The 26,069-nt window shown below is 53.2% G+C and overlaps 1 protein-coding gene and 1 non-coding gene across 2 annotated transcripts; both read left to right on the plus strand.

Moving 5' to 3' along the window:
- The first annotated feature begins 193 nt into the window (after nt 1–193).
- Nucleotides 194–15,868, plus strand: LOC103530842 (dual specificity protein kinase CLK1-like). The gene is made up of 12 exons (XM_008496436.2): nt 194–289; nt 12,301–12,400; nt 12,770–12,836; nt 13,043–13,156; nt 13,290–13,456; nt 13,539–13,633; nt 13,718–13,847; nt 13,996–14,078; nt 14,366–14,445; nt 14,696–14,786; nt 14,879–15,077; nt 15,696–15,868. The coding sequence occupies exons 1-12, from the start codon at nt 194–196 to the stop codon at nt 15,866–15,868; spliced, it is 1,395 nt and encodes a 464-aa protein (XP_008494658.2).
- A 3,893-nt stretch (nt 15,869–19,761) lies between these two features.
- On the plus strand, nt 19,762–20,785 carry LOC103537172. Its single transcript, XR_003988502.1, has 2 exons — nt 19,762–20,022; nt 20,567–20,785. It is a non-coding gene; the product is annotated as an uncharacterized LOC103537172 (transcript).
- Nucleotides 20,786–26,069: the final 5,284 nt, after the last annotated feature.

The raw sequence follows: 26,069 nt of genomic DNA on the forward strand, positions 1-26,069 counted from the left end.
GAGTTCTGATCCACAGATTAAGTTGTTACCACATTAAATACCCACCTATGCACCTGCCCACCCTGCAATCACGTTTTTTATTCATAGGTACATTTTACTTCAGCAGTATCTTGTGCCACTGCTTGCAAACTTGCTGAGGACTGAGTGCAGCCTCAGAAGATTTGTTGATGGCACTAAGCTGACTGGTGCAGACATGCCAGAGGGACAGGATGTCATCCAGAAGGACCTGGACAAGCTGGAGAAGTGGGCCCATGTGAACTTCACGAGGTTCAGGAAGGCCAAGGGCAAGGTATTGCACTTGGATAGAGGCAGTCCTCCTTCTCAGGACAGGCTTTTTATCTTGGGAGCTCACAGTTTCTGCATCCCTCAATCCTTTAGAAAAAGTTTTTGGAGGTTTCTTGATCATAACATAGCAGGAGGAAGCTTTGCTCTGCCTCTCTGCAACACATCTTCTGAGGGCAGGTTGTTCTTACTGAAGATAAGATTAAATTTGCTTTTGAAACATCTTGACTTGCCTTGAGAGTGCTCTGGACAACCAGAGGGGTTGGGAAAGAAAGGAGATTTTACAATTTACCTCATCTTCAAACTCTAAAACACTGTTACCAAGATCTATGCAGTCAAATAGGTTTTATATTCTTGACAACAAGAGAACTGTCTGAGATGTGGTTTTCTCCTCCAGCAATACTGTAAATGCTTCTGGTGAAATACTGAAGTCTTGTAAAAATAAAACAGTGGCTGTGCCTGGTGTAATCCTCTGAAGTTTCCAACCCAGCACTTTTCTCCAAAGAGAATCTGGGTGGTAAGGACATAACCTCCATCCCTGGAGTGCCTGAATGTGGGCACTCAGTGCCATGGGCTGGGAACCACAGGGGAGTGGGCAAGGGTTGAACTTGATGATCCCAGAGGTCCTTTCCAACCCGGCTGATTCTGTGATTCTGTGTGACACCCCTCACACAATGGCACTGCTCCTACAGGGGGGTTTCATCCCATGATCTGTACATCAGTTGTTCTGTCTTATGTCCCTCTTTTGTCCCTCCTTGTGTCCCAGCTCTCCCTCTGGGATATCCAGTGACAGGCAGAGGCAGGGAGCAGGGATGGGGTTGGTGCCTCCCAAGGGAATCATTACCCTACCACCTCCAGCTCCATCCCACATGGGGCTCAGAGAGCACTGAGACACTTGAATACTGGGGACGTTAGTGCTGGAACAGTCTTGGTGACATTGATCATGACATGGTGGGGCTTAATATTTCACAAGGAAGAAGATGGGCAATAAGTAGGATTACAACTCTGGACTTCCACATGGTTAATTTTGTACTCTTAAAAGATCTACTTGCAAGAATCCCATGGGCTAAGACTCTGGAAGGAAAGGGAGCCCAAGAAAGTTGGTCAGTTTTTAAAAACCAGTTCCTTCAAGACCAAGAGTGTTCCTTTGGGTAATAAAAAAAAAAATCAGGTAGATGTGGTAAGAGACCTGCATGGATCAGCAAGGAGCTTCTGAAGAAAGTCTCATGGAAGAAAGAAATTTACAGGAACCCATGGAAGAAAGGGCTTGTCACTTGGGAGAACTATAGGGACATCGTCAGAGCATGTAGGAAGGCAACAAGAAAGGCAAAAGGCCTCTTAGAACTAAAGGTGGCAAGGGAAGTAAAAGGAAACAAGAAGAGGTTCTTCAAATATATCAGTAGTAAAGGAAAGAACAGGGAAAATGTGAGCCCAGTGCAGAATGGGGAGGGAGCCCTGAGAACAAAGGATGCAGAGAAGGCAGAGTTGCTGAATGCCTTCATTGCAATTACAGAGCAGTCAGCCTCATCTCCATCGCTGGAAAAATGATGGAGCAGCTCCTTCTGGTGGTCATCTCTAGCACCTGGAAGAGAAGAAGGTTATCAGGAGTAGTCAGCATGGATTTACCAAGGGGAAATCGTGCTTGACTAATCTGATAGCCTTCTGTGATGCTATGACTGAATGGGTAGATGCAGAGGGATCAGTGGATGCAGTCTGCCTTGACCTTAGCAAGGCTTTGGACACAGTCTCCCATAACATCCTCATGAGCAAGCTGAGGAAATATGGGACAGAAGAATCTGCAGTAAGATGGATTTAAGGTCCAGATATACAACAGAGCCCCATGAGTGGTGATCAGGGATGCAGAGTCCAGCTGGAGACCTGTGATCAGTGGAATTCCCTCAGGGATCAGTGCTGGGTTCAGTCCTGTTCAACATCTTTTTCCTGTTCAACATCTTTTTTAGAATAGTTTGGGTTGGAAGGTCTGTGATGAAATCATTAACAAGCACAGGAGGCTACTCTATAGCCCACCTCCCAACAGCATTTGAATGCTGAGGGTCTCTTCTGAGGCACATTACAACACTGAGCTTCAGCTGTTGGTCACAGTCTGCCGTTAGGTTGCTTCATAATTGCTACACCAAGACGTGGGCCAAGTCCCTCTTTTCCTGTTTCAACTGCAAATACTAAAGACAGTTAATCGCAGGCATTACAGTGACTTGAGAAAAGCTTTCACAAGTCAGCCAAGCCCTGTTGTCAGTTCTGTGTGTGAGGCTTTTCAGAGTGTAAGGGCTGTGCTGCATCCTGCAACCTCCAGATGGAAGGTTTCCAGGTTTGCCAGAAATATCCCTGAGCCCACATTTCCAGAGAATTCTGCAAGTTCAGCCTGCTACAGAAGTCCATGACCTGCTCACAACCACTGGAATACCAAGGAGGTGAAGAGACCTCAATTCAACCATTTTCCAGTCTTCTGCCACTCAGTTTTGAGCCCTGTGCCATCTTCATTGGCTCCACTGTGTTTGGTGTCCAGAGCCACACTGAGCTCTGTCTCTCTGCAAGTCTGGAGAGCTGCCCCATCCCTCTGCACACCTCTGCCTTTCTTTGACATCACCAAGACAAGCATCAGAAGGGGACAGAGGGGTTTATTTTACCCATTCCTTCTCGGCCAAAGCCCTGTTGTGTATTGTTCTGCCAAGCAGAATGGTTTTCTGTGCCAGGCTACTAAGAGCTGCAACCAAAAGCCACCACATCACTAAGGGTGGGAAACTGTGGTACTCCAATGCTGGCCAGCAGCAGCCCTGGTTTGCAAAGGGGCTAGGAAGAAGCTTCAGGGAAGAAGCAAAGGTTTTCATAATTAAATCAAGTCCTATCTCAATCAAAGTTACTGGTAGGGTTCAAAAGAAAATTCTAGTGTCCCTGGAGGAAGAAGAGTTCAGCACTGCCCACAGAGCTGCTGGAGGGAGGGAGGCTGAGTGTTGCCCAGTGTCCTGGTTTTTCTGGGACAGAACAGTAAAATTCTTCCCTTTTGTTGTTCAGAGAAACTGCAGTTGTGAGAGGCTGCAGAGTCCAATTCTGTCAGAACAGAAGAAATAAGACATTGTTTTTGTTTATACCCAGCTCTGGTGTGCATGTTTGTGTAGTGACCAAGGTCGAGGTAGTTTTGAACCATGTGGGTGCTGTGGATGAGGAGGAGCAAAGCCCAGGGCATCCAACTCGTGCTGCCAGCCCAAGTATTACCAGAAACATCACACTCACTGTATGGGGAAGTTTCTGGGGATGGGTCTCTCTTTGCCATGGCTGCCTTCCCAAGAGTGTCACATCCATCCCTGGTGCCTGAGGTCTTCTCCTCTGCTTGCTGTGACAGTCAGGTCCTGGCCGGAGTCATGATGCAGGCAGTGCTGGGCATTCAGCATTCGCTGCTGGGAGAGCACAGCTCACAACTGCTATCAGAGCTGATTAAAACTTTATATCATATTAATATTGGGGTTAATATTAATTAATTACTATAATTCTAATAAATCTGTTTCCATTTCAGCCCATGGGTCTCCATTCCTTTCCCAAAACCCCTTCTCAGGTGGGCTTGGGTATTAAAAAAAACAGTCCAAACAGTGACACCCAACATCCCTCAACAATTAAATGGGGTAAAATCCTAAGCAAGGCAACTTGTGGAGATGAGATTTGAGAGTGTCCATTTCTTTCCTTTGAGAGGGAAGAAAATCTAGCTAAGGCTTTAAAGCCATGTTTTAGACATCTTGGGGAAGACAAATCCCACCTCAAGTGTGTGCATACAGGGAACACTGCACTGCTCAGCAGCTGTGCCTAAAACTGCTGCTGATTTCTGCCTGGGCACCCCAAAAATCATCCCCTTTTGACAGGTACAGCTGTTTCATGTATTAAAGACACAACTGCCACAAGTGACTGAATTCTCCTGCAAAGCCTTTTCAATAACGCAGGGCTGCACAGCTGAAGTGTCTAGGGCTGAATTAGATCCTGGAGTTTGGTAACTTTAAAGAATTATTAAAAGCTGTCAGTGTACCCCCAGCAAGATCTGCTCTATTTGCTCCTGTCTGAAGGACATCTGGGTGAATCCAAGGCAGTAAAAGAAAAGCCGCAAGAGTCTCTGTCCCCTTGCAAGAGGAGGCTCTGTGCTGTGGGCTGTTTATAAATAGCCAGTTTCAGGAAAAGGCACTTTCCGTTCTGGTGTCAGTACACTGTACAGAATAAACTGCTTTCAGTTTATTTCAGTTCAGAAAAAAACCTCTCCTTTTCCTCTCAGTATGCAAAACTTCTGCCTCTATGCACTCTGCAAGGCAATTCCTGCAGCCACCACAGACCCCTCAGGGAGGCAGGGGACCCTGGCGCATGTCCAGGGTTTTTACCCCAAATACCAGACAGAAGGCAGACTTGTCAACATCGGATGTTCAGGGAGTTCCCTCATTTCTGCACTGCTGACCTTGGTTCTGTGAAATCTCAGCAGAAGGACAAGAGCTGGGACAGTTCTCATGGTGGGAGCCCCAGGCCTCTCATTAAAGGATTTTACTGCACTTTCACAAATCACCTGGGCTGGACCACAGGCTAAAATACCTGGTACACCAGGTGAAAAACAGGTGAATCCACTGTCAGTGTGTGAGTGGCAACAAGGGAGGTGGGAACTGTCAAAAACGGTGACTCTATGTTTCAACAGTAAAATTTTTTATTGAGATAGATATAAGTAAAGCAGTGCACTGCAGCACGCTGGGCGGCCGCGGAGCCGTAGCCCCACCACCGGCTCGCAAGTTCGATAGGGTAAAACCGGTTCTTTTATACTTCTCATAAACCCCTTCCCCTCAGTCTCCTATCAGTTTATCATTGGTTTTCATTTTGCGGGCTCTCCCAGCACTGGTTCTTCTTTCGCGGGCTTCGCTCTGGTGCTGAGGGGAATGGTCACGTGACGTCCCTGTTTCACGGGCCCCTGCGGTCGGCCCCTCCTCCTGTTTTTCTGGCTTTTCTTCCTTATAAGTGCGTTTAAACATTCACCCGAAAACAACAGGATACAACATGCTATCTCAACAAACTGACCAAACAAACATTATTAAATTGAAAGATACACTCAACAAAACAATAAACTACAATTTTAAACCCTTATTTTTCACAGGAACAAAGGGAGAGAGCCTGCAGCTTCTGCTCTGAGCACAGGGAGCTCGCCCCAGCAGCACGGAATGGGAACTTCTTCAAGACCTCAGTTTGAGCCCAAGGAGCCTCTCAGGACCCTCCAGTTTCTGGAGTACTGTCACTTTCTGAAAAGCACATCCTGACTTTCCATTTTGTCTTCATCCCTAGGATTGTTTTGATGCCTGAGGCAAATGTGCTGGCAGTGGGACAGGAAGGTTTTCTGTCTGCAGGCTGGAGGAGAGGCAAAGCTCCACAGACACCTGGAGCCACTTCCACACCAGTGCCTTGAACTCGACTCTGCAGCAGCCATTGTAAAGCAGAGGGGAGCAGGGACATGGCAGAAGAAGCCTTCTCTCTCCTTCCCAGCATGGCTGTCCCCAAATGAGGAGAGACACGTGGGTGCTGGGGGGTGACAGCTCAGGGCCACCTCTGGTGACAGCATCACCCTGGCACAGGCACTGCTGCCCCGACAGAGCCAGTGGAGGCAGGAAGGCCACCCAGGGCCACCAGGGCTACCCAGGGCCACCCACAGCCTCCCGTGGCCACCCAGAGCCACGGAGGAACTTGCAGGACCTCACGGGGCCACCAGGGCCACCCCTGGGTGCTGCTGGCCCCTACTGACCCCAGGTGAGGAGCAGAGCCCGGAGCTGCAGGAGCTGCTGCTGAGGGGTCCTGGATTTCAGAGCACTGGGGACATTCTTGGGAAGCCCCTTCCTCCCCACTGCCATGCTGTGTGCTCCAGAGGCAGAGCCATGCACAGGTAAGGACAGTGACTGCTCCACGTTTTGCAGCCCCTGGAGCTGGAGTGAGGAGTCAGGGCCTGGAATTTCTCCTCCCTGGATCAGAACAGGCTGTAACACATGGAGATCCCCCCCAAAGATGTTTCTCTGCCTTTCACTCCTTCTGAAAAACTCCTTTTCTGCCCCATCAGTTCCCCTGTCTGGTCACTACATACTGTTCCACAGTCTCTGTCACCAGTGGGGCCAGTTGGGAACTGGTGCACTCCCCTGGGTCCCCTCTCCAGTGCCCGCTACCTTTGTCCTCTGTGTCCTCACCACAGATTTGTTGGACCTGAACAAGTGCTTTAACAACTCAGGACCTGCAAGAGTTTGCTCACACGCTGGTTCAAGCAAATCAGTGTCCAAATCAGCTTCAACAAACTGCTTGAAGTCAAATGAAGATCTACCGCTCATTCAGGTTTCATCTGTGGACGCTTCTGTACTTAGAAATGTGTTACTGTTACAGGCATTTCTCAATTACTCACATGCCTACTTTTAATCCTACCTGCATTGCCTGCTTTACTCCTTACAATGCATGGCCTCACATTTTTTATTCAAGCACAGGACACACTTTCCTTCCTCACATTTTTTATTCAAATGCACACACCCTTGCTGGGACTGAGAAGCTCAGGGGCTTCCTTGGAGGGAAGAGGAGCTCCTATGGCTGTGTTAACTCTGCCCCTGTAATCTGGGGATTTCATAGTTGGGGTACAGCAGTGGATAAGCTGGAAATGTGTGTGTGGAGGCAGTGATACAGTCATCCAGGTGATGGTGAGAGAGCAAGGCACTCTGTGTTCTGGGTATTGGAATTCTTACTGTGGAGACCACTGAGGAGGAAGACAGAGTTCTTGGGCATCTGTGCAAGCTTCAAAGTGCCATGAACCCCAAGTCTTTATTTAGGGAGGGCACACAGCCAAGATACTCAGTATCTATTTATGATGTCAGATTCATGCGAACAGTTGGGTTCTTTTATGCCAAGAGTTGGGTTCAGTATCCAAAACCAAACTTCAGTAACACAACAGACAGGCTGTAAAAAAACTAATTTAATGGTATAAAACACTGAAACTGCTACAAACAGAACATCCAACAACCTATGAACTTGAAACAAGCAGAACACTTAACAAACCTCTAACAAGAACAGTCAAAATTAATATTTACACCTCTTTGGAGGACTGACACCTGTGTCAGCCTCCTCAGCTCTGGGAGGCGGCGCCCTTTTAGTGACCCAGAAATGAGCTAGAAACGATTGTCCACAAAAGCCCTTCAGCTTCTGAGCTGCTCCTCAGAAGATGCTTCTTCCCCATTCCTCTTCTCTTTCACACAGGCATTTGACTGGTAGCCAGGCTGCTTTCCTCACCAGGGGGAATTCACCTCTCCACCTCCAGAGCCACAATACCTCATCCCCCAGAACTGATCACCTCATCAGCTCCTTCTTCCAGACGGGGAGCTGATGCAAGGACCCCTGCATGGCCATTACTGCAGCAAAGCATTTGTCCCTTCCCCTCAGCCCCACTCCGAGGAGGAACACTTCCCAGCACAGCGGGCACTGGCTAAGACTGGTGAACAGAATCCCACAGACTGTAACAACTTGGACACAGACAGGTTCAAACAGAGATGCTCCAGGGGCAGGCAAGGTTACTCACTCCTGCTACCAGCTTCTGGAACACCAGCAAAAGAGCCTCTGGCCAAAGGAACAGCACAGTACCTTTACTCTGCACAACTCTGTTCCACCACAGAGCTTTCAGCAGATCAGGCCCATGGGAGGAAGTTAAACCAGCTCAAGGATTGCTTTCCCACACCTGTGTCACCAAGTCCCCTGACACAGCTCAGCAGCAGTGGGGAGGGCACCTGAACAGGCAGCAGGCACATCCTACAAACCAGACACCCCACTGCAGAGCTGCCACCCAGCCCGACCATGGCCATCGCCAGGCAGTTCCTCTCCTGCCCTGGGGCATTTTTTATGAGGGGTCAATTTTTATGATGGGGTCACAGCCTCAGTAGACAAAGGCAGAGCCACAGATGTCACACACCTGAACCTGTGCAAAGCATTTGACACTGTCCTGCATGACATTCTCATTTCTAAACTGGAACAACATGGATTCCATGGATGGGCGACTCATTCGATAAGGAACTGGCTGGATGGTTGCACCCAAAGAGTTGTGACCAGTGGCTCAGTGTCCAAATGGAGCTCTGTGATGAGGGGTGTTCCTCAGGGGTCAGTATGGGAACTAGTGCTGTTTAGCATCTTTGTCAGTGCCATGGACAGTGCCATCGAGTGCGCCCTCAGCAATTTGCTGATGACACCAAAGTGTGGTGAACTCACCACACCAGAGGGAAGGGATGGCATCCAGAGGGACCTGGACAGGCTGGAGAAGTGGACTTGTGCAAACTGCATGAAGTTCAACAAGGCCAAAGGCAAGGGTCTGCACCCATGTCGAGGCAATCCCATGCACAGATAGAAGTTGGGAGGAGAAAGGATTGGGGACAGCCCTGAGGAGAAGGACTTGTGGGGGGTGTGGATTGGAAGCTTAACGTGAGGTGGCAGCCCAGAAATCCAACTGTGTCCTGGGCTGCACCAAAAAAAGCAAGGCCAGCAGGTTAGGGGAGCTGATTCTCCCCCTCTACTCTGCTTTTGTAAGACCCCATCGGGACTGTTGTGCCCAGTTTTGGAGTCCTCAGCATAAGAAGGACATAGAGCCCTTGGAACGTGTACTGAGAGCTACTGAAATGATCAGAGGTCTGCAGCACCTCCCCTATGAAGCCAGGCTGAAGGAGCTGGGCTTGCTATGCCTTCAATAAAGGAGGCTGTGAGGTGAGCTTTCAATATCTGAAGGAGCCTACAAGACTGATGGGGTAAGGGCTTTTTACATAGGTGTGTAGTAAGAGGAAAAGAGGAAATGGTTTCAAACATGAAGAGGAGAGACTGAGTTCAGAAATTAGGAAGAATTTCATTAATTTCAGGGTGATGGGACACTGGAACAGGTTGCCCAAGGAAGTTGTGACTGTCCCCTCCCTGGCAGTGTTCAAGGCCAGGTTGGATGGTGGCTTGGACAACCTGGGCTGCCGGGAGGTACCTTCCAACCCAAACCATTCTATGGTTCTATGCTTTTAACCTAGAAGTTTTAACCTAGAAGTTGATCTGCCACGTTTGCTGCGTTAATTCTCTGCCAGGTGAGTGCCTTGGCTAAGATCCCCAAAAGCTCCATCGGGTGCTGCAGCCAATACCCAACGTCAGGCCCAGCAGGACAGGGAGCAGGGGACTCTGGTATCAACAGCTCTTGGGGCAACTCAAGCTGTGCCCTGGGACTTCTTGTGCACTTTCATCCAGGGACAGCAACCTCTGCTCATTTGAAGACCCCAGCTTAAGAGCAGTGTTGACATCCCAAATCACTTATGGAGAAAAAAACAGTAAGGGGGGGGTGTCATTTCTCAGAGGTACTGTTTCTAATGAGGGGTAAAATAAAGGAATAATCAGCATGTGGGGGATAAGAGAGTGTTGCAGGAAGGGAGATCCCCTTGTAAGAATGGGCTCAAAGATCTTTGCTCTCCATTTCCAAAGAGGACAATATTTTATTTGACATTTCTTCTATTTGAGGGTTCTTCTGCTCCAAAGCAGCAGCAGTAGCAGGGTCCTCAGCCTGGCACTGCCCCACCACCTCCTCAGCAGAGACTCTGCTGCTGGCCAGGTGGCTGCTGGCACCCCCCAGGGACGCGCAGGACGTTGGGCAGTTGGGGAAGCCAACTGCAGACACCTGGCTCTCCTTTTCCAGAATTTCCTTGACCACCAGGTGACCTTGGTCGTCTTCAGCTCTGCTTGGCTCCTTGGTGCAGCTGGTGCCATCATCGACCTCTGGGGCACATAGTACTCCTCCAGGTCCTCATCCTCCTCCTGGCCCTCCCACAGGCACCAGCATTTCCACCACCAACAGCCTGGCCAGCTCAGGGCTCTGCCCATGGCGCCGTCCTGACCGCTCTCTCGGCCTTGGACCGGATGAGCCCCAGACTGGGAGACACTCGCAGGGCTCTGGAAAGAACTCCCAAAGGCCCCTTCCAAACCACACCTGGGCAGGGTTCTAGGATTATGATGGCAGCACCCTGGTCACCGTTCCCCTCTGTGCTCCCTTCCACCCCTGGAAGCGCACATGCAGACGTCTCTTGGAGAACCAAGTCTCAGGTGAGAGGCTCGGTTGGCTCTGCTGAGGTGACGACCGAGAGACACCTGAGGAAGCTCTTTGAGAGAGGTGGTGGCTGAAGGGCTGCAGGAAGGCACCAGAAGGTGACAGGGGTGACAGCCGTGACTTCAACTGCCCTGCGTGCAGCGTTAGTGAGTGGCAGAGGAGGCCAAGGTGAGGTTGGGGGGGGCTTGGGGCTTTGCTCCCCTCATTCTCTGTGGACACAAGACCTATCTCTACACTGGCTTCAGGAGTTGCACTTAGGCTCTTGGTTTTACACTGGGCATTTGTGTTCTCTCCAAACTCAAAAACATGACTAAATCCTAGCCCGAGGTGAGGACGTTGTACCCTAAGAGAGGGCTGGATACTAAAAACATGGGGATTTAAGCCTGGAATCAAAGATTTGTATTCTAAAAAGAAGGCTTTAGGTCCTAAACCTGAGGGTTCAGGCCCTAAAACAGCGATATAAAGCCCACCAAGTCATGGACTGGTCTCTTAAGATATGGTTCGGAACCTAAAAATCCCTGGCTGGATGCAAGACTGATAGAAATGGGGCAGCAGACTGACCTGCACACTTGAAGAATTGCATTTGGGTAGTTTATATTACAGCACAGCATTTCTGCTATGTCCAGACTGGAAAATGGGACTGAAAGTTTATCAAACATCATAGAGTGACAGAGTCATGGGAGCTGGAAGGGACCTCTCAAGATGATCTTGTCCCACCTCCCTGCCAAAGCAGGGCTGTCCAGTGCACATTGCACAGGGCTGCATCCAAGGGGCTTTTCAAAGTCTCCAGGGAAGGAGACTCCACAACCTCTCTGGGCAGCCTCTTCAAGTGCTCCCTCATCCTCACAGTACAGAAGTTCTCATGTTCAGATGGAATGTTCTCTGTTCCACCTTGTGACCATTGCCCTGTATCCTCTTGCTGGCCACCACTGAAAAGACTCTGGTTCCATCCTCCTAACACCCATCCTTTAGATATTTATGGACACTGAGAAGGTCTATCAGATTGGCCAGGTATCATTTGCAACAGCCAAATCCATGCTGACCACTCCCAATAACTTGCTTTTCTTCCACAGGTTTAGAGATGGCATCCAGAAGGATTCCCTTCACATCCTTCCCAGGGACAGAGGTGAGACCAAAGGGCCTGTCCTTCCCTGGGTCATCCTGATTTCCCTTCTTGAAGGCTGGAGTGATGTTGGCCTTCCTCCAGCCCTCAGGCACCTCTCCTGCTCTCCATCACCTTTCCAAGAGGATGGAGAGTGGCCAAGCAATAACATGGGCACTCCACAACCAGATGCGTACAATGCCTGCCTCCAGCATGGCAGCTTTTCTGATCTGGATCTATTTATCTCTGCCAAAAGCTGAGACAGACTGAAAGAAACACATCTGCTATTTATGATTTTTAAAACATTAAATCCTTCTCAAAGATTCAGAGCAGTGATTTCAACCCAATTATTTAAGTTGAGCATTTTATGCTGACCACAAGGCTGTTAATATACACATCTAGGAATAGAATTACACACATATCTATATAACTAGTACATACTTATGCCTAGCAAAAAACCAAACAAATGAACAAAAAAATAGAGAAGGGCAGTGCAATCCTAAAGTAAAATTGAGTGACCCAATCTTTTCAAAGAAAAGCAATTGTGTTGTAATTTGCAGTTGCCTTGCCACTTGGAGCATCTCCTCTGAAATTATGCCCCTGGCCATGTATTCCTCCTGTAACATAAACTCTGTGCCCTGGGAATTTGCAGGGACTGACTCTGGAATTGCTCCTGGCCACCCCTTGTGGACTGGCCTGTATCCAAATGCCTGAGTATCTCTCCGCCCACTGAATTTGCTACTCAACCTGAATTCACCAAGGAATTCACCAAGTCACCCTGCCCTGAATTCATACAAATTTATTGATTCCCTAGACCCTCCTGACGACTCCTCCAGTGAAGAGATCCCAAAGGGTGGAGTCCAAAGAGAAGGGTCGTTGGATCTGTCAGACCGGAGACATGCTACGGGGAAGATGTATGGAATATTATTCACTTTTCAGACACAATAAGTCCTGCTAGCTTAGAGATGTCAGGGGGCTTTGCAAGTCCCTTCTTTCTATTTTGACATTTTTCTTTGGGGGTGGAGATTGCTCTACTTCTTCTCCACCTTCCTTTAAACTGGTTCCAACCTCCCCCCCCAAAAAAGGGTAAATGATGCTCATGAAACTACTAAAATGAGATCCCTGTAAACATGCCTCCATGAGAGCTGTCCAGGAACATCTCTCCAGATGGATATTTCCCATCCCAAGAGGCACAGTCTAGAAGAATCCAGCTCTAATGGTTTCTTTTTTCAATAGCTGAGTAACTTCACACCTTGTGTGACTGAGAGCTCTTTTCTTTCCAGATGAGGTTGTTGCTCCTCTGGGTGAAGGCACCTTTGGGCTCGTAGTCGAGTGCATGGATCACCAAGAGTAAGTCTTTTTGGTGACAGACAGGCAAGGTTTGTGACTGATGCTCTGGCGGGGTGGCTGGGGGTCCAGTTCCAATTCCAGTTGAGTCTCTGCACAGATGGGCCCTTCTGAGATGAACTCCGTATGTCCTCTAGAATTGAAGACCTTCTGAGGAGGTTCAAGTCCTCCTTGGTCTCCTCAGCCCTCTTCAAAAGCTGTCTTTGCAGGGGCGGCAGGCACGTGGCAGTGAAAATAGCAAAAGACACCGAAAGGGAGGGGGCAGCTTGTGTAGAAGTGCAAGTGCTGCAGTATCTAAAGACACTGGACCCCAGCAGCACACAGTAAGGAGACAAAGCCGAGCGCCCTGTGCTTTGGCTTTCAGATTTCTCAGACCTGGCTTTCTGGAGCAGAAGAGGGACGGAGCCAAGCGTTCATCAAGGGCCTGTGGCAATTCCTCTCATTCTGCTTTTGCAGCCACTGCCTCACAATGTTAGACTGGTTCAAGTACCGTGGCCACATCTGCATTGTTTTGGAGCTGCTGGGGATCAGCACTGCCACGTTCATGAAAGCAAATGGCTCTCTGCCCTTCAGGCTGGGCCACATCAGACAGATGGCCTACCAGATCTGCAAGGCTGTCAACTGTAAGGATGCTGTTGTTTTTTTGCTTGCTTGGTTCCAGTTTCTCTGTGGCATGTGCTAACCATTCCCCGCCTCATCTTGCAGTGTTGCACGTGAACAAGTTGACACACACGGATTTAAAATCAGATAACATCTTGCTCAGGCCATCGGGATACACAGAGGAGTACAACCCCAGCCTGGTCAGTTGCTTTCCTCTTCCCTGCCTCCCTCTCAGCCATCCTCTGCCTTTACTTGGCCTCAACCATACCATGGGTTCATTGCAGAAACGTCTGGAGCGCAGACTGAAGCACCCAGAGGTCAAAGTGGCAGACTTTGGGAATACGACGCCTGCCTGTGATTATCACAGCCATCTGATCACTACAAGAGCCTACAGAGCTCCTGAAGTGATCCTAGGTCAGGAGGAGTCTCTTAGGGGCATCTGAGGTGCCTCAGATGCTTCCTGAGGTGCTCTTAAAGCTGGGCTGCTCCAGAGCTGGGGCACCTCTGCCTTCAGCTCTTGAACAGCCTGGGGCAAACGTGAACCTTCTGAATCTTTCCTCAGGCCTGGGATGGTCACAGCCCTGCGACGTGTGGAGCATAGGGTGCATCCTGCTCGAGTACTACCTTGGCTACCCAGTCTTTCCGGTAGGCAACTGGGAACCTCAAGTGATGCAGCACCTACAGTGCTGCCCAGCTTGCTGAAAATGCACTAGAGAGGTGGGAGGGGGGACGAAGGGGAATGCTCTGTGCAACAAAGGCAGCTGCAGGACTCTGGAAAAAAGAGGGCTGAGGGTAAAGCCCTCCAGCCGCTTGTACCTTCCTCCAGGAAACAGAGGACTACAGCCTCTCTCTAGTTTGAGTTAAGGTCAGCCTGTGGTTCTTGACAGTTCCTCTAACAAGGAACAACAATGTCTGCCTTGACTTCCCTCCAGGCCCTCGAAGACAGAGAACATTTGGCAATGATGGAGAGGATCCTGGGGCCGTTGCCAAGTCACATGATCCACAAAACCAGGTAATTACAGGTTTCTCTACCTGGGCTGATAGGGTTCAACTGAAAGCCTTTCAGATTTGGTTTAGTGGCAGATTTTTAAGACCATTTTGACACAGTCAGTTTCACCCCTTTGTTCCACGGAATAAGCAGGACACTTGTGGAGGATTCCCAGATCAGTCCCCGAGCTGTGGACACCCGTGCTGATAAACGACTTCCAGTGCAGGCACAAAACAGCATCTTTGAAGAACAAACTCTGCTCTCTTTCTTTCAGGAGAGGCGAGTATTTCCACAAGGGCCGGCTGGTCTGGGACGAGCGCAGCTTTGCTGGGATGTGCGTCTCATGGCACTGTAAGCCACTCAAGGTAAGAGGAGAGAGGGAAGATCTTTGGGGGAGAGGAGCTTGAAGTGTGGGCACACAATGACAAAAACCTGTGCTCTACTTTTCTGCCTGAAGGCGTTCATGAACTCCCATGACAACGACCATGAGAATCTCTTCGATCTCATTGAAAAGATGCTGCAGCACGACCCAGACCAGAGAATAACTTTGGAAGAAGCCCTCAAACATCCTTTTTTCTTCCCAAAACAACGGGAAAAAAGGGCGCCGCCTCCCAGAGCTGAGGAGGCTGACACAGGTGTCAGTCCTCCAAAGAGGTGTAAATATTAATTTTGACTGTTCTTGTTAGAGGTTTGTTAAGTGTTCTGCTTGTTTCAAGTTCATAGGTTGTTGGATGTTCTGTTTGTAGCAGTTTCAGTGTTTTATACCATTAAATTAATCTTAAGAACCTATCTCTTGTGTGACTATCTTTTTAGATACTGAACCCAACTGTTGGCATAAAAAACATTTAAATTCTCTGAAACCCTGCAACTAAGGGGCCTGGCAACACACCTTGCTTACAGGGGCAGTTAACATAGCCATAGGAAATCCTCCTCCCACCAAGGAAGCCTCTTCAGCTTCTCAGTCTCAGCAAGGGTCTAAGTTTGAGTGTCTTCTGGAGGGCAGAGTAAGACATGAGAGAAGGTAAAGGCCGTGGAGATGGAGGCTCAAAATTTTAGTGACCCAGAAATGAGCTAGAAACGATTGTCCACAAAAGCCCTTCAGCTTCTGAGCTGCTCCTCAGAAGATGCTTCTTCCCCATTCCTCTTCTCTTTCACACAGGCATTTGACTGGTAGCCAGGCTGCTTCCCTCACCAGGGGGAATTCACCTCTCCACCTCCAGAGCCACAATACCTCATCCCCCAGAACTGATCACCTCATCAGCTCCTTCTTCCAGACGGGGAGCTGATGCAAGGACCCCTGCATGGCCATTACTGCAGCAAAGCATTTGTCCCTTCCCCTCAGCCCCACTCCGAGGAGGAACACTTCCCAGCACAGCGGGCACTGGCTAAGACTGGTGAACAGAATCCCACAGACTGTAACCTGGACACGGACAGGTTCAGACGCTGACTACCAGCAGGAGCTGAGCAGAGTGCAGTTCGCAGGATTTTCCGGTTCGATCCCGTCCGCGCTGCCCCGGCGCCGCCTGTGGCCCTGAGGGGCTGCCCAGGGCTCGGCACTGCCCTGCCACGGGGGTGCCCGCCTGATGGATCCGCCCCGGCAGGCAGCGCCTCCGCGCCCCCGGCCGCCGGGTACAGGGCGGGAGCAGCCCGTGCCCCCCCGCTGCCGCATGGATCAGTCCGCGGCGGTTGGAAGGCGGCGCCTCCCAGCGGTCGGCAGGGCTCCGCGCGCCGGAGGTTGGGCCGGGGCCGGGGCCGGGCAGAGTTCGGCGGGTCCGGAGCGGAGTGTGGGGCTGGGGCCCTTTTGGGCTTGGCGGAACCCCTAGAAAAGCAGCCCCGGAAGGACAGGCCGCTCAGCAGGGCAGGGGCAGTGCCGGGTAGTGCCCTAATCACGGGGGGCTGTGGCCAACACCTGCGGGTCGCTCGCCTCCGTTTGTCCTTATGATGATGATGTTCCATATAAGATCCTTTCCCTATGATACAGCTTTAAATTGCATCTCAACACATGGCACTGGCTCCCGAGAGATGCCTTTGTCTTGGCAGTAGAGCAATTTAAATAATTGATTGTATAATATGTTTGGTCAGTTAAGTCATTTTCATCTTTTCATCAAACCAAGGATGTGAAATTATTTTTTTTCCTATTTCATTTTCAGCTTGAATATACAATTAACTTAATTACAGGTGCTTTTTTTAATGCCACTGATGAAGGCAATCATAACTAAACTTTACAAAATTTACTGTAGTCAACAAACAAAAACATCATTGCCTCCACACACACATCTCCAGCTTATCCACTGCTGTACTTTAACTATGAAATCCCCAGATTAGAGAGAAACATTTAAATTCTCTGGAACCCTGCAGCTAAGGGGCCTGGCAATATTATCATTTGTCCTGCAGCTCTGTAGCAGGGAGGGGAAAAGCTGCCAAAGGCTTTGCAGAACTCAGCTATGAACCTTAGTTTAGGTTCTGTCCTTAACAAGACATTCCTCATTGCTTCTGTTTCCTCATCTGTTCTTTCCAGCCCAGATCTACTTTTCTGAATTTCAGAACAGAAGGGTTTTCCTGTAAAAAGTCCTCAGAGGGAGAACTGCCATGCAGGTGGGATAGGAGGTGGGATGCACTGAGATACTGGAAATACCAGAAAAAGAGGAGGTGGAGATTTGCCAGACCCGTTTGTGTGGAATTTTGGAGCCGTAGTGAGATAACAGTGGGAGAGTGGCCGTGAGGTCAAATATTGGAGGGTTTTGGTAATAAAGCAACCTCTTAGCCCGATTGCTGGTGGTGTGGTGGGTAGGGTTCCATTTTACCATTTTACCATTTTTTAGTATATCCTTCAGTCTGCCCATGGTGCCCCAGCACCATCCTGGGCTGACTCCAGGCCCGAGGGGGCTGACGCCCTCGTTTCCTCACGTGCTGCATCCGTGGCCTCAAAACATCCCAGAGCAGCACCCACACCCCAGGCAAGTTTTGGCCGAGTGCTTTCTCCTGTGTTTCTCTCCCCATCCCGGGATCGGGGCCGGGCAGGGCTGCGGGGCAGCACGTGCTCCTTTATAGTCACGTCCCGAGTGTCCAGGAGCTGAGTGTCACCACACCCCACACCGTGTCTTCAGCAGTGTCTCAGCTCCTCCTGGCTGGAGGTACTCAGGGAGAGGGTGAGCGAGCGAGAGATCTGTCGGGAAGCAGAGGAACAAGGTATTGGGATGAGATTTGAAAGCTGGTGGAAGAAAGATGCCCGTGGCTCAGCCGGTTCTGCCGGGACCCTGGGGGGACCGGAGCGACGAGCCGTGCCGGGCCGTGTTCGGCGCCGCGGGAGCAGCCGTGCTGGCCCGGGGCCTTGCCACCTCGTTTCTGCTCGTGTCATCCCGCCGTCGATGTGGAGCACTTGGATCTGCCATCAGACAGATGGTTCAAGAAAGAGGGTTAAATCCAATCCCAAACCTGGAGATTCCGGGTGAAGTCTTCCCCTCTGAGGCGAAGCTCCTGTTTTTTTCCAGCACTGGCAGAGCCAAGTCGCTGTTATAATTGAACCGAGACTCAATGTTCTGCTAATGGTTTAATTTAATCAATAAAATTGCATTTTTAAAAAATTTTTTAATTTGTAAAATTTAATCCATTAATTTAATTAATAAAATAAGCAAAACAGCGCTGGGGGCGTGGGGAGTCTCCGCTCCACTCACATGCACCTAAAACTTCTTCCCTGAAACTCTGGAATTATCTTTTTTTCATTACAATTCTATGCATATTCAAAAGAAGGTGGGTTTACATACATATTCATAGCATTACATCCTCATTATAATATTCATGGCAGGCGGAGTCTGGGCGGAGAGATTGAAAAAGAGGCTTAAATCTAGCCCCAAACCTGGAGATTCAGGATGAACTCTTCCCCTCTGAGGCAAAACTCCCATTTTTTCCCAACACTGCCAGACCCAAGTCACTTTTTCCCTAGGGAAGCCCCAAGCTGCTCAGCTGTGGGGGGAGGACGTGAGAGTCCTGGAGCTCCCCCTTCCCATCCTGCTGCATTCCAGGAGGGTTTCCTCTCCCTTGCAGGAAAACCATCCACCTCCTTCAGGGAAAATCACCCCAAACAGAAGGTGGCCATGAGGGCATCAGTCCCCTGGTGTCCTGTGGCTGGGAGATGGCACAGACCCTCAGTGTCCCCCCGGTCTGCACTGTCACCGATACCGGGATGGGGGGAGGAGACCTCTGGGACCCCTGGGTGAGGATTATCTGCCCTGGGTCCCATTCTTCCTGCTCGTGTGCCTGCTAAAAAGGATGGGGGTGGGGGAGCTGGGCAGGTTTGGGTGTTTTTTTCTTTTCTTGAAGAGTTATGATAATAAAGGGGTGTCCAGGGACACCTCCTGGCTCTGCCTCCCCACCCTGCACCGAAGGCAGCAGGGATCAGCCTGCAATTAGCTGCATAATGACGCTTTGCTCATTAGGGAAGGTGGGGTTGCTCACCCCGATTTTGGACGCGGTTCAGGCGTTCTGTGCGTGGGAATAAAGGGGGGGGAGTTTGGGAATGTGGGTGGAACTGGGGGGGGGGGTGTGGAATCCCCGGGCACTCAAATCCTATTGAAGCCCCCTGGGATGTGGGGGGATCCCACACTGGCTCAGGGCTGTGGCAGGGGGGGAGTGGGACCAGGGGGACATAAATCTGAAGAATGAGGACACCGCCAGCACCTGGTTACCGGGGACTGGGAGAACTGGGAGAACATGGGGATGGGGTGCACTGGGAGCACTGGGGGGACCCTGGGAGAAGTGGGAGGACACTGGGGCATTGGAGTGTGGGCACTTGGAGTATACCATGAGCACTGGGAGGGTACCATGAGCACTGGGATGACACTGGGAGGTCACTGGAAGCACTGGAAGGACACTGGGAAGTCACTGGGAGCTCTGGGAGGGCTCTAGGAGGGAACTGGGACAACTGGGAGGGAACTGGGAGTACGTTGGGAGGATACTGGGAGGGCATGGGGAGGGCACTGGGAGCACTTGAAGAGCTTTGGGAGGGTACTGGTAGCACTGGGAGGGCACTGGGAGGATTTTGGGAGGGTACTGGGAGCACTGGGAGGGCTTCGGTTGGGCTTTCAGAGGACACTGGACGACATTGGGAGGGCACTGGGAGGGCTTTGGGAGGACACTGGGAGGGTACTGGGAGGTCCCGGTGCTGCCGCAGCGGCCGGCAGGGGGCAGTGGGGCGCGGCAGGCGGCCTCCTCCCCGCGGGGAGGCGCTGCACCAGGGGCGGCCGCTCGTGCCGCTCGTCTCACTGGCTCCGGCGGGGCCGTCAAGCGCGACGCGAGCGGTGTCGTGAAAGTTCCCGTGAGTTGTGGGGAGGTGGGGGGGGATAGGGACGAGTACCGGTGTCGTGACAGCGTCTGTGTCGCGATAAGCGCGAAGCTATGGCGTTCTGGGATCTGCAGCGCGAGCTGGGCATCGCTGTGGAGCGGTGGCTGCTGCGGCTGAGCATTCCGCAGCCCTAGGGCAAGCGCGGGGCCTCTCACGCCTTCGAGCGGGAGTGGTGGGGGTGCGGGCACGGCCTGGGCCAGACCCGCGAGTGCCAACCCCAGTGCGAGGACTTCATGGAGTTCATGCACCGCACCGAGACGGTGAGCAGCGCCCGTGTCCCGGGCCGAGTTGAGGAGGGGACTTTGGGCCAGCAGGGCCCGGCTGGGAGAAGGCGCCGGGCCAGGAAGTGGAGAGCGTGCGGAGGGGTACGGGCCAAGCTCCGGAGAATGTTCTGGGGCTCCAGCCCAGTGCTGGGGAGGGAGACTCAGGGTGGGGAGTGATTCTAGTCCTGTTACCCAGGACGAGGGGGTCCTGGCCCTGCAGCTGCCCCTTCCCCAGGGCTGGGCTGGAGTAGCAGCAGGTCACAGGCAGGGCAGAGCTCTGGCAGCCCCCTCCTCCTCCCTGCCTCCTCCTCCCTCAGTCCTCAGCTGCAGCAGCAATGGGGGAAAATTCCGCCTGGGCAGCCAACAGCAGCGCAGTAAAATGTGCAGCCTGAAAGCCCTGACGTCTTTTTTTTTTTTTAGGGGGGGAGGAGGGGGAGTGTGGGGGCGGCTCAGGTGTCCATGAGGAGCCCTGAGGGTGCTGGGGGGAAGCCCGGGACCACCTCAGCTTCCCCCTGACCCCTGCTGTGTGTCTGCCCCTGAGAACCATCCTGGAGCAGAGGGACAAGATGATCAAGGAAGGGAAGTACACACCCCCTGACTACCACAGAGGCAAAGAGGAGCCACAGCTGTGACCTGCTGGGGACCTGGACATCGGGGAAGAAGACCCAGGAACTGTGTGACACCAGCGTGGGGGGTGCTGAAGGGGGGAGACCCCATGCTGGGCATGGTTTGGGGCAGTAAATGTTTCCTTTGGAACAGCTTTTGGCCCTGTGCTGTCTTTTTTTGGGGAGTGAAGCCTGGCTTGAGGGTCTCAAGGCTTTGTCTCTGCAGTGGTGCTGCCTGAGAGTGCTGGAGCTGTGTCCTTGAGGAGGTCAAACACTCCTGGAGCTGCTGCCACGGGATTTATGGGTTCTGCCTTTGAGCTCCCAGTACTTGGAGAATCTTTCAGGTTGGAAAAGATCCTTGGGATCATTGAGTCCAACCATTATCCCCTGAATGTCCTGCAGGCAGGAATCCCTGCTGGCAAGGAGAGGAATAACCCCAAAGAGTTCTGCCCTCCCTAAAGCAGGGCCAGGACATGGAGGTGGCGAGGGGCCAGGGCTCTGTTTTAATCCAGATTTTTAATTCTGGTGGTTGGGGGTTTAAGGCTTAATCTGTCATTCAGGTGGAGCCTGGGAGTTTCCTGATCCTGGAAAATCCCTGGACTGGGCTGGTGAACACCCACCCGGGCACCCTACAGCACCCAGGCAGCCCATGCCCCTCGCCCAGGGGCTCTCAGTGCTGCTCCAGATTCCAGTCTCTGACTCCAGACCCTTTTTCCATGGGTCAGCAGCACCTGGGACACATTCCTTTGCATCTGGGAAGAGCTCCCCTCTCTCTAACCCCTTTGGGAATGATTAACCAGCTGGGGGAGAGGAGAAGGGGGTGTTTGAGTAGTGCCTGCTGGCAGTCTGGGGAGTTGGAATCAAAGTATGGACCCCTGTGGTGGGAGCCAAACTTGAAATTCTGCTGGTTGGGACCCTTCTCCTGCCTGAAGGGAAGGGATTGCTGGCCCTGGGAGCTCCTGGGGGCACCCAGACCCCCTTGATGGGCACCTGGGGTTGGGAGCAGAGCCCCTGGGAGCACAGAGCCTTTGGACAGGAGGGACCAGGGCTGGGTGCTGGGGTTTTGGTGTCATCCTGGGGCAGGGACCTGAACCAGGAGAGTTCCCTGATGCTCCTGTGCTTAAACAAAGTGCCCAGGAGGGAAATTCTCCGGGTTCCACTTGAGCTGGGAGCTCACAGGTGCAATCCCAGAGGGGTTTGGCTTTTTGGGGGGAATTTCTGCTGCTCCTCACTCCTTTCCCACAGCTCCCCCAGACCCAGCGCTGCCTGCAGCTTCCCCGCCCCCAGGAGCACCCATTGCTGTGGCCCAGCTGGGTCCCCTCCTCTGGGTTCATCCCTGTGTCCCTCCCTGCTGGGAGACAGCCTCAAAACCCAAATCCAAGGAAGGCCCAGTCAGCCCCCAATTCCCCTGGGATCACCCAGGTATGGAAATTTGGGAAGCAGGGGGTTGTTTATTCATGAGTGATGATTAATTATTGTCTCCTTTCTCAGACGGGAGGGGTTTGCCCTGCAGAGGGGACACGGTGGTGGCTTCAGGAGGGTGACAGTTGTCCCTGTGTGTGACCCTCCTGGTGGCAGCTGGGTTGTGACACTCCTCAACCCGGCTGAGCTGCAAAGCCCTGGGGAGCTCCTGGCGCCAGCACGGGCTGGTGCTCCGGGAATTGCTGGGTTGCAAAAACTAAAAGGCAGGGAGAGGGCAGGGTTGTGTGGCCAGAGAGAGAGGCAGGGGAAACGAGGGGAAAAAAAAAAAACAAAACAAAACAACAAAACAGAGGTCAGCAAAAAAGCCTGAGACTGGCGTGGGTTCTGACTCATCCCAGGGAGCTGCCTGGATGTCGGGGTGGGAAATGCTGGAGTGGATCCCAACGCTTCCCCAGGGGCTCTTTGGGTCCATCCCATCTCGGGTTGTTTTGGCTGGAGTTGTGGTCACAGCCAGCAGGGAGGAGTGGAGTTTAAAAGGTCCCTTAGAAATTTCAGCTGATCGGAGAAATAAACAAAGACCTGAGGAAAACAACTGAGTTTATGGAGAGATGGAAAAAGAAAAGATCAGCTCTGGGCTCTGACAGGAGGAGCCTGTGGCCAAGCAGCAGCCAAAGCAGCAGCTCAAAAATGGGTCCAATCATCCTGACTGAGTTGCCCCAGGGCCAGAGGGATATGGAGCATCCTCAGCTGTGGAATGGAGCTCGGCACAGAGCCCCAGACAGGATCTGCTCCTGGCCTGCAGCAGATCCAAATTTGTAGTGCACTCGGTTTTTGTTTTTGTTTTTGTTTTTGTTTTTTTTTTGGCATGGGACAAAGCTGCATCCCAGCTCCCAGGGCAGCAGCTTCTGCTGCTGGCCAGTCAGGAGCTCCTGTCACTCTCCAGCTGCTTTCCCAACCTCTTCCCTCCCCCTAATCCCCCCTCTCCTATTTTCCTGTCTGGGAGCAGGGGTGTGGGGAGCGGGTGAGCCCCCACCTCCTGCAGTTCCCACAGCCCTGGATGAGCTGGGAGCCTCCAGCAGCTCCTGTCAGCCTCTGTGAGGGAGAAAAAAAGCTCAGGGGAGATGAATAATTTATACAAAGTCAAGGGAAAAGGCAGATGCTGGTTTAGGTGAAGGTTTTAATGAGGGATCCTGGGGCAGAGCTGTGCGCTGGCTGATTTGCACCCATTTGCACACATCTCCCTCTGCCCCCATGGGTGCTGAGTGGGACCCCAAGGTCTCAATGCCTTCCTTGGGGGGTGTCCACAGGGAGCGGGGGGTGCAGGATGAGAATGAGGAGATGAAATGATTTAGGGAGGAATGCCCCTCCAGGGAACCCCCCTCCTCCAGCTTCCCCCCCTTCTTCCCAAATTAATGATTCCCTGCGCAGGGCAAACCAGGCACGATCATAACCCAGATTCCCAGCACCAATAACCCAGCGCTGCCGGGAGGGATTTCTGGGAAGGTGTCAGGGTGGAAAACCTGCACAGGCTGGAACAAGCACCGTCTCCCTCCCTCCCTCTCTCCCTCCTCTGGGGATCAACACTACCCAAATCAGCAGGATTGGCTCCGAGGGCACCGCCAGGGAGACCGCAGCCGGGTTGGTGGCACGAGGGGACACATCACCCTGCAGCCAGCGCCATGGCTGGTGGCAGAGTTGAGCCATGTATCACACCCCGGGGCTGACCAGTGCCTGGGCACAGGGGGTGGGATCAGGGTGACCGGGGGCATTGTGCCCACCACCCCAGTGCCCACCGGGGGTCAGGGTGGCAGCACCCAGACCCACGGGCCCTCCACAGCCACTGGATGGGCCACACAACCCACCTGGGAGTAGTGTTCTGGATCTTTGGATGCTTCCCTCCTCCCAAAGTGTCTGAGAAAGCCAGCTCCAGCAGGATGAGCCTGCTCCAACCCTCAGTGATTCTGGGGTCCCTTGTGGGGTTGGGATCTACAGTGTGTTTATGCCTTTAGGGACATGGTTGAGTGGTGAGCTTACAGTGTTGGTCAAAAGTTGGACTGGATGGTCTTGAAGGTCTCTTCCAACCGAAGGCATTCTGTGATTCTGTTTATCCATCAGTGTCCCGTACGGAGCTGTCCCGCTCAAGGGATGTGAGACCTGCACTGGGAAAGGGGGGGGGGGGGGGGGTGGGAAAGAAGGGGAAGTGATGGTGGGGGCACAGGGAAAGCAATTTATCATTTTACCATTTTTTAGTATATCCTTCAGTCTGCCCATGGTGCCCCAGCACCATCCTGGGCTGACTCCCGGCCCGAGGGGGCTGACGCCCTCGTTTCCCGTGTGCGCCGATGTCTGTGGGGCCTCACGTGCAGCATCCATGGCCTCAAAACATCCCAGAGCAGCACCCACACCCCAGGCAAGTTTTGGCCGAGTGCTCTCTCCTGTGTTTCTCTCCCCATCCCGGGATCGGGGCCGGGCAGGGCTGCGGGGCAGCACGTGCTCCTTTATAGTCACGTCCCGAGTGTCCAGGAGCCGAGTGTCACCACACCCCACACCGTGTCTTCAGCAGTGTCTCAGCTCCTCCTGGCTGGAGGTACTCAGGGAGAGGGTGAGCGAGCGAGAGATCTGTCGGGAAGCAGAGGAACAAGGTATTGGGATGAGATTTGAAAGCTGGTGGAAGAAAGATGCCCGTGGCTCAGCCGGTTCTGCCGGGACCCCGGGGGGACCGGAGCGACGAGCCGTGCCGGGCCGTGTTCGGCGCCGCGGGAGCAGCCGTGCTGGCCCGGGGCCTCGCCACCTCGTTTCTGCTCGTGTCATCCCGCCGTCGATGTGGAGCACTTGGATCTGCCATCAGACGGGGCGGTTCAGCCTGATCCAGTCCTGCCAAGCAGCCGGGGCCGTCCTGCGGCTCTGCCACCCCTTGGGGCTGCTGGTGGTGTCCCTGCCCGCACCACGGCTGCTGCCAGCCCTGACCCCGCCGGAGGTGACACGTCTGACTCCCCCACAGGTGAGGCCCTGGCACCACGGGGCGTTCCAGACACATTCCAGCCTTTTCCATGCTTTATGCTTGCTCACATCCCCCCTGACCCTGTGCCCTCCTGGTGTCCCCCCTGCCGTGTTCCCGCCATGGCTGCTGGCCCCAATCAATGGGTGCTCTAATTACAGCGCACCCATCAACCCTGGGCCCGGGGGGACGGGGTGGAGGGGGTGCTGGGGAGGGGAAGGGGGTGTCTAAGGGAGCTGCTGGGTGGTTTGAAGGGCACTCACTATGCAGTGGGGGTGCAGGGAAGGTTAGAGGGGAGCCCAGGCAAGTGGCAGGTATTGGGGTGCCCTGGCAGGCACAGGGTGGGTCAGGAGGAGCCCCAAAGGCATGCCCGGGTCGGAGGGTACCAGATTGCGCTGGCGGCGGGGCCGGTTCCCGGGGCTGCATGGGGAGGGAAGCAGCCGGGACCCCCCCGCCACTCCGTGCCGCCCCGGTGGGCCGGGCCGGGGGAGGCGCCGCGGCGGCGACGGCGACGGGGCCGGGAGCGGCCGTACCGGGAGCGCACGGCGGGGCCGGGAGCGGGAGCGGTACCGAGAGAACCGCGTCCTGCCCGCACCGAGCCGCCGGGACCGGGAAAGGTGCCAGGAGAAGCTCCGGGGGGTGAGCGGGGCCGGGGCTGCGGGGTGAGAATCGGGGAGGGACAGGGGAAGGACGGCGGATGGAGCGGGGAAGGGCGGGAGATGAGCGGGGGATGGAGCGGGAGCGGCAGAAGATGGGGATGGAGCGGGGATGGGGAGAGATGGAGCCCGGCTGGAGCGGAGATGGAGCGGGGAAAGGCACCCTCGGTGCCCACAGCCCCAGCCCAGGCTGCTGCCCCTCCGTTCCCCCCCATCTCCGTCCCCATCCGCGCCCTTCCCAGCGGGAAATCGGCTGCGGGTGCGAACCGGTGGGCAGGACGGGAGGGGGGTTGGGGGCCAGGCCAGCCCCGTGTGCCCCCACACCCCCGCTGTCTCCCGCACCTGCTGCATCCCCCGACAGCT

The sequence above is a fragment of the Calypte anna genome, chromosome 23 (assembly GCF_003957555.1).
Source record: "Calypte anna isolate BGI_N300 chromosome 23, bCalAnn1_v1.p, whole genome shotgun sequence".
Classification (NCBI taxonomy): Eukaryota; Metazoa; Chordata; class Aves; order Apodiformes; family Trochilidae; genus Calypte; species Calypte anna.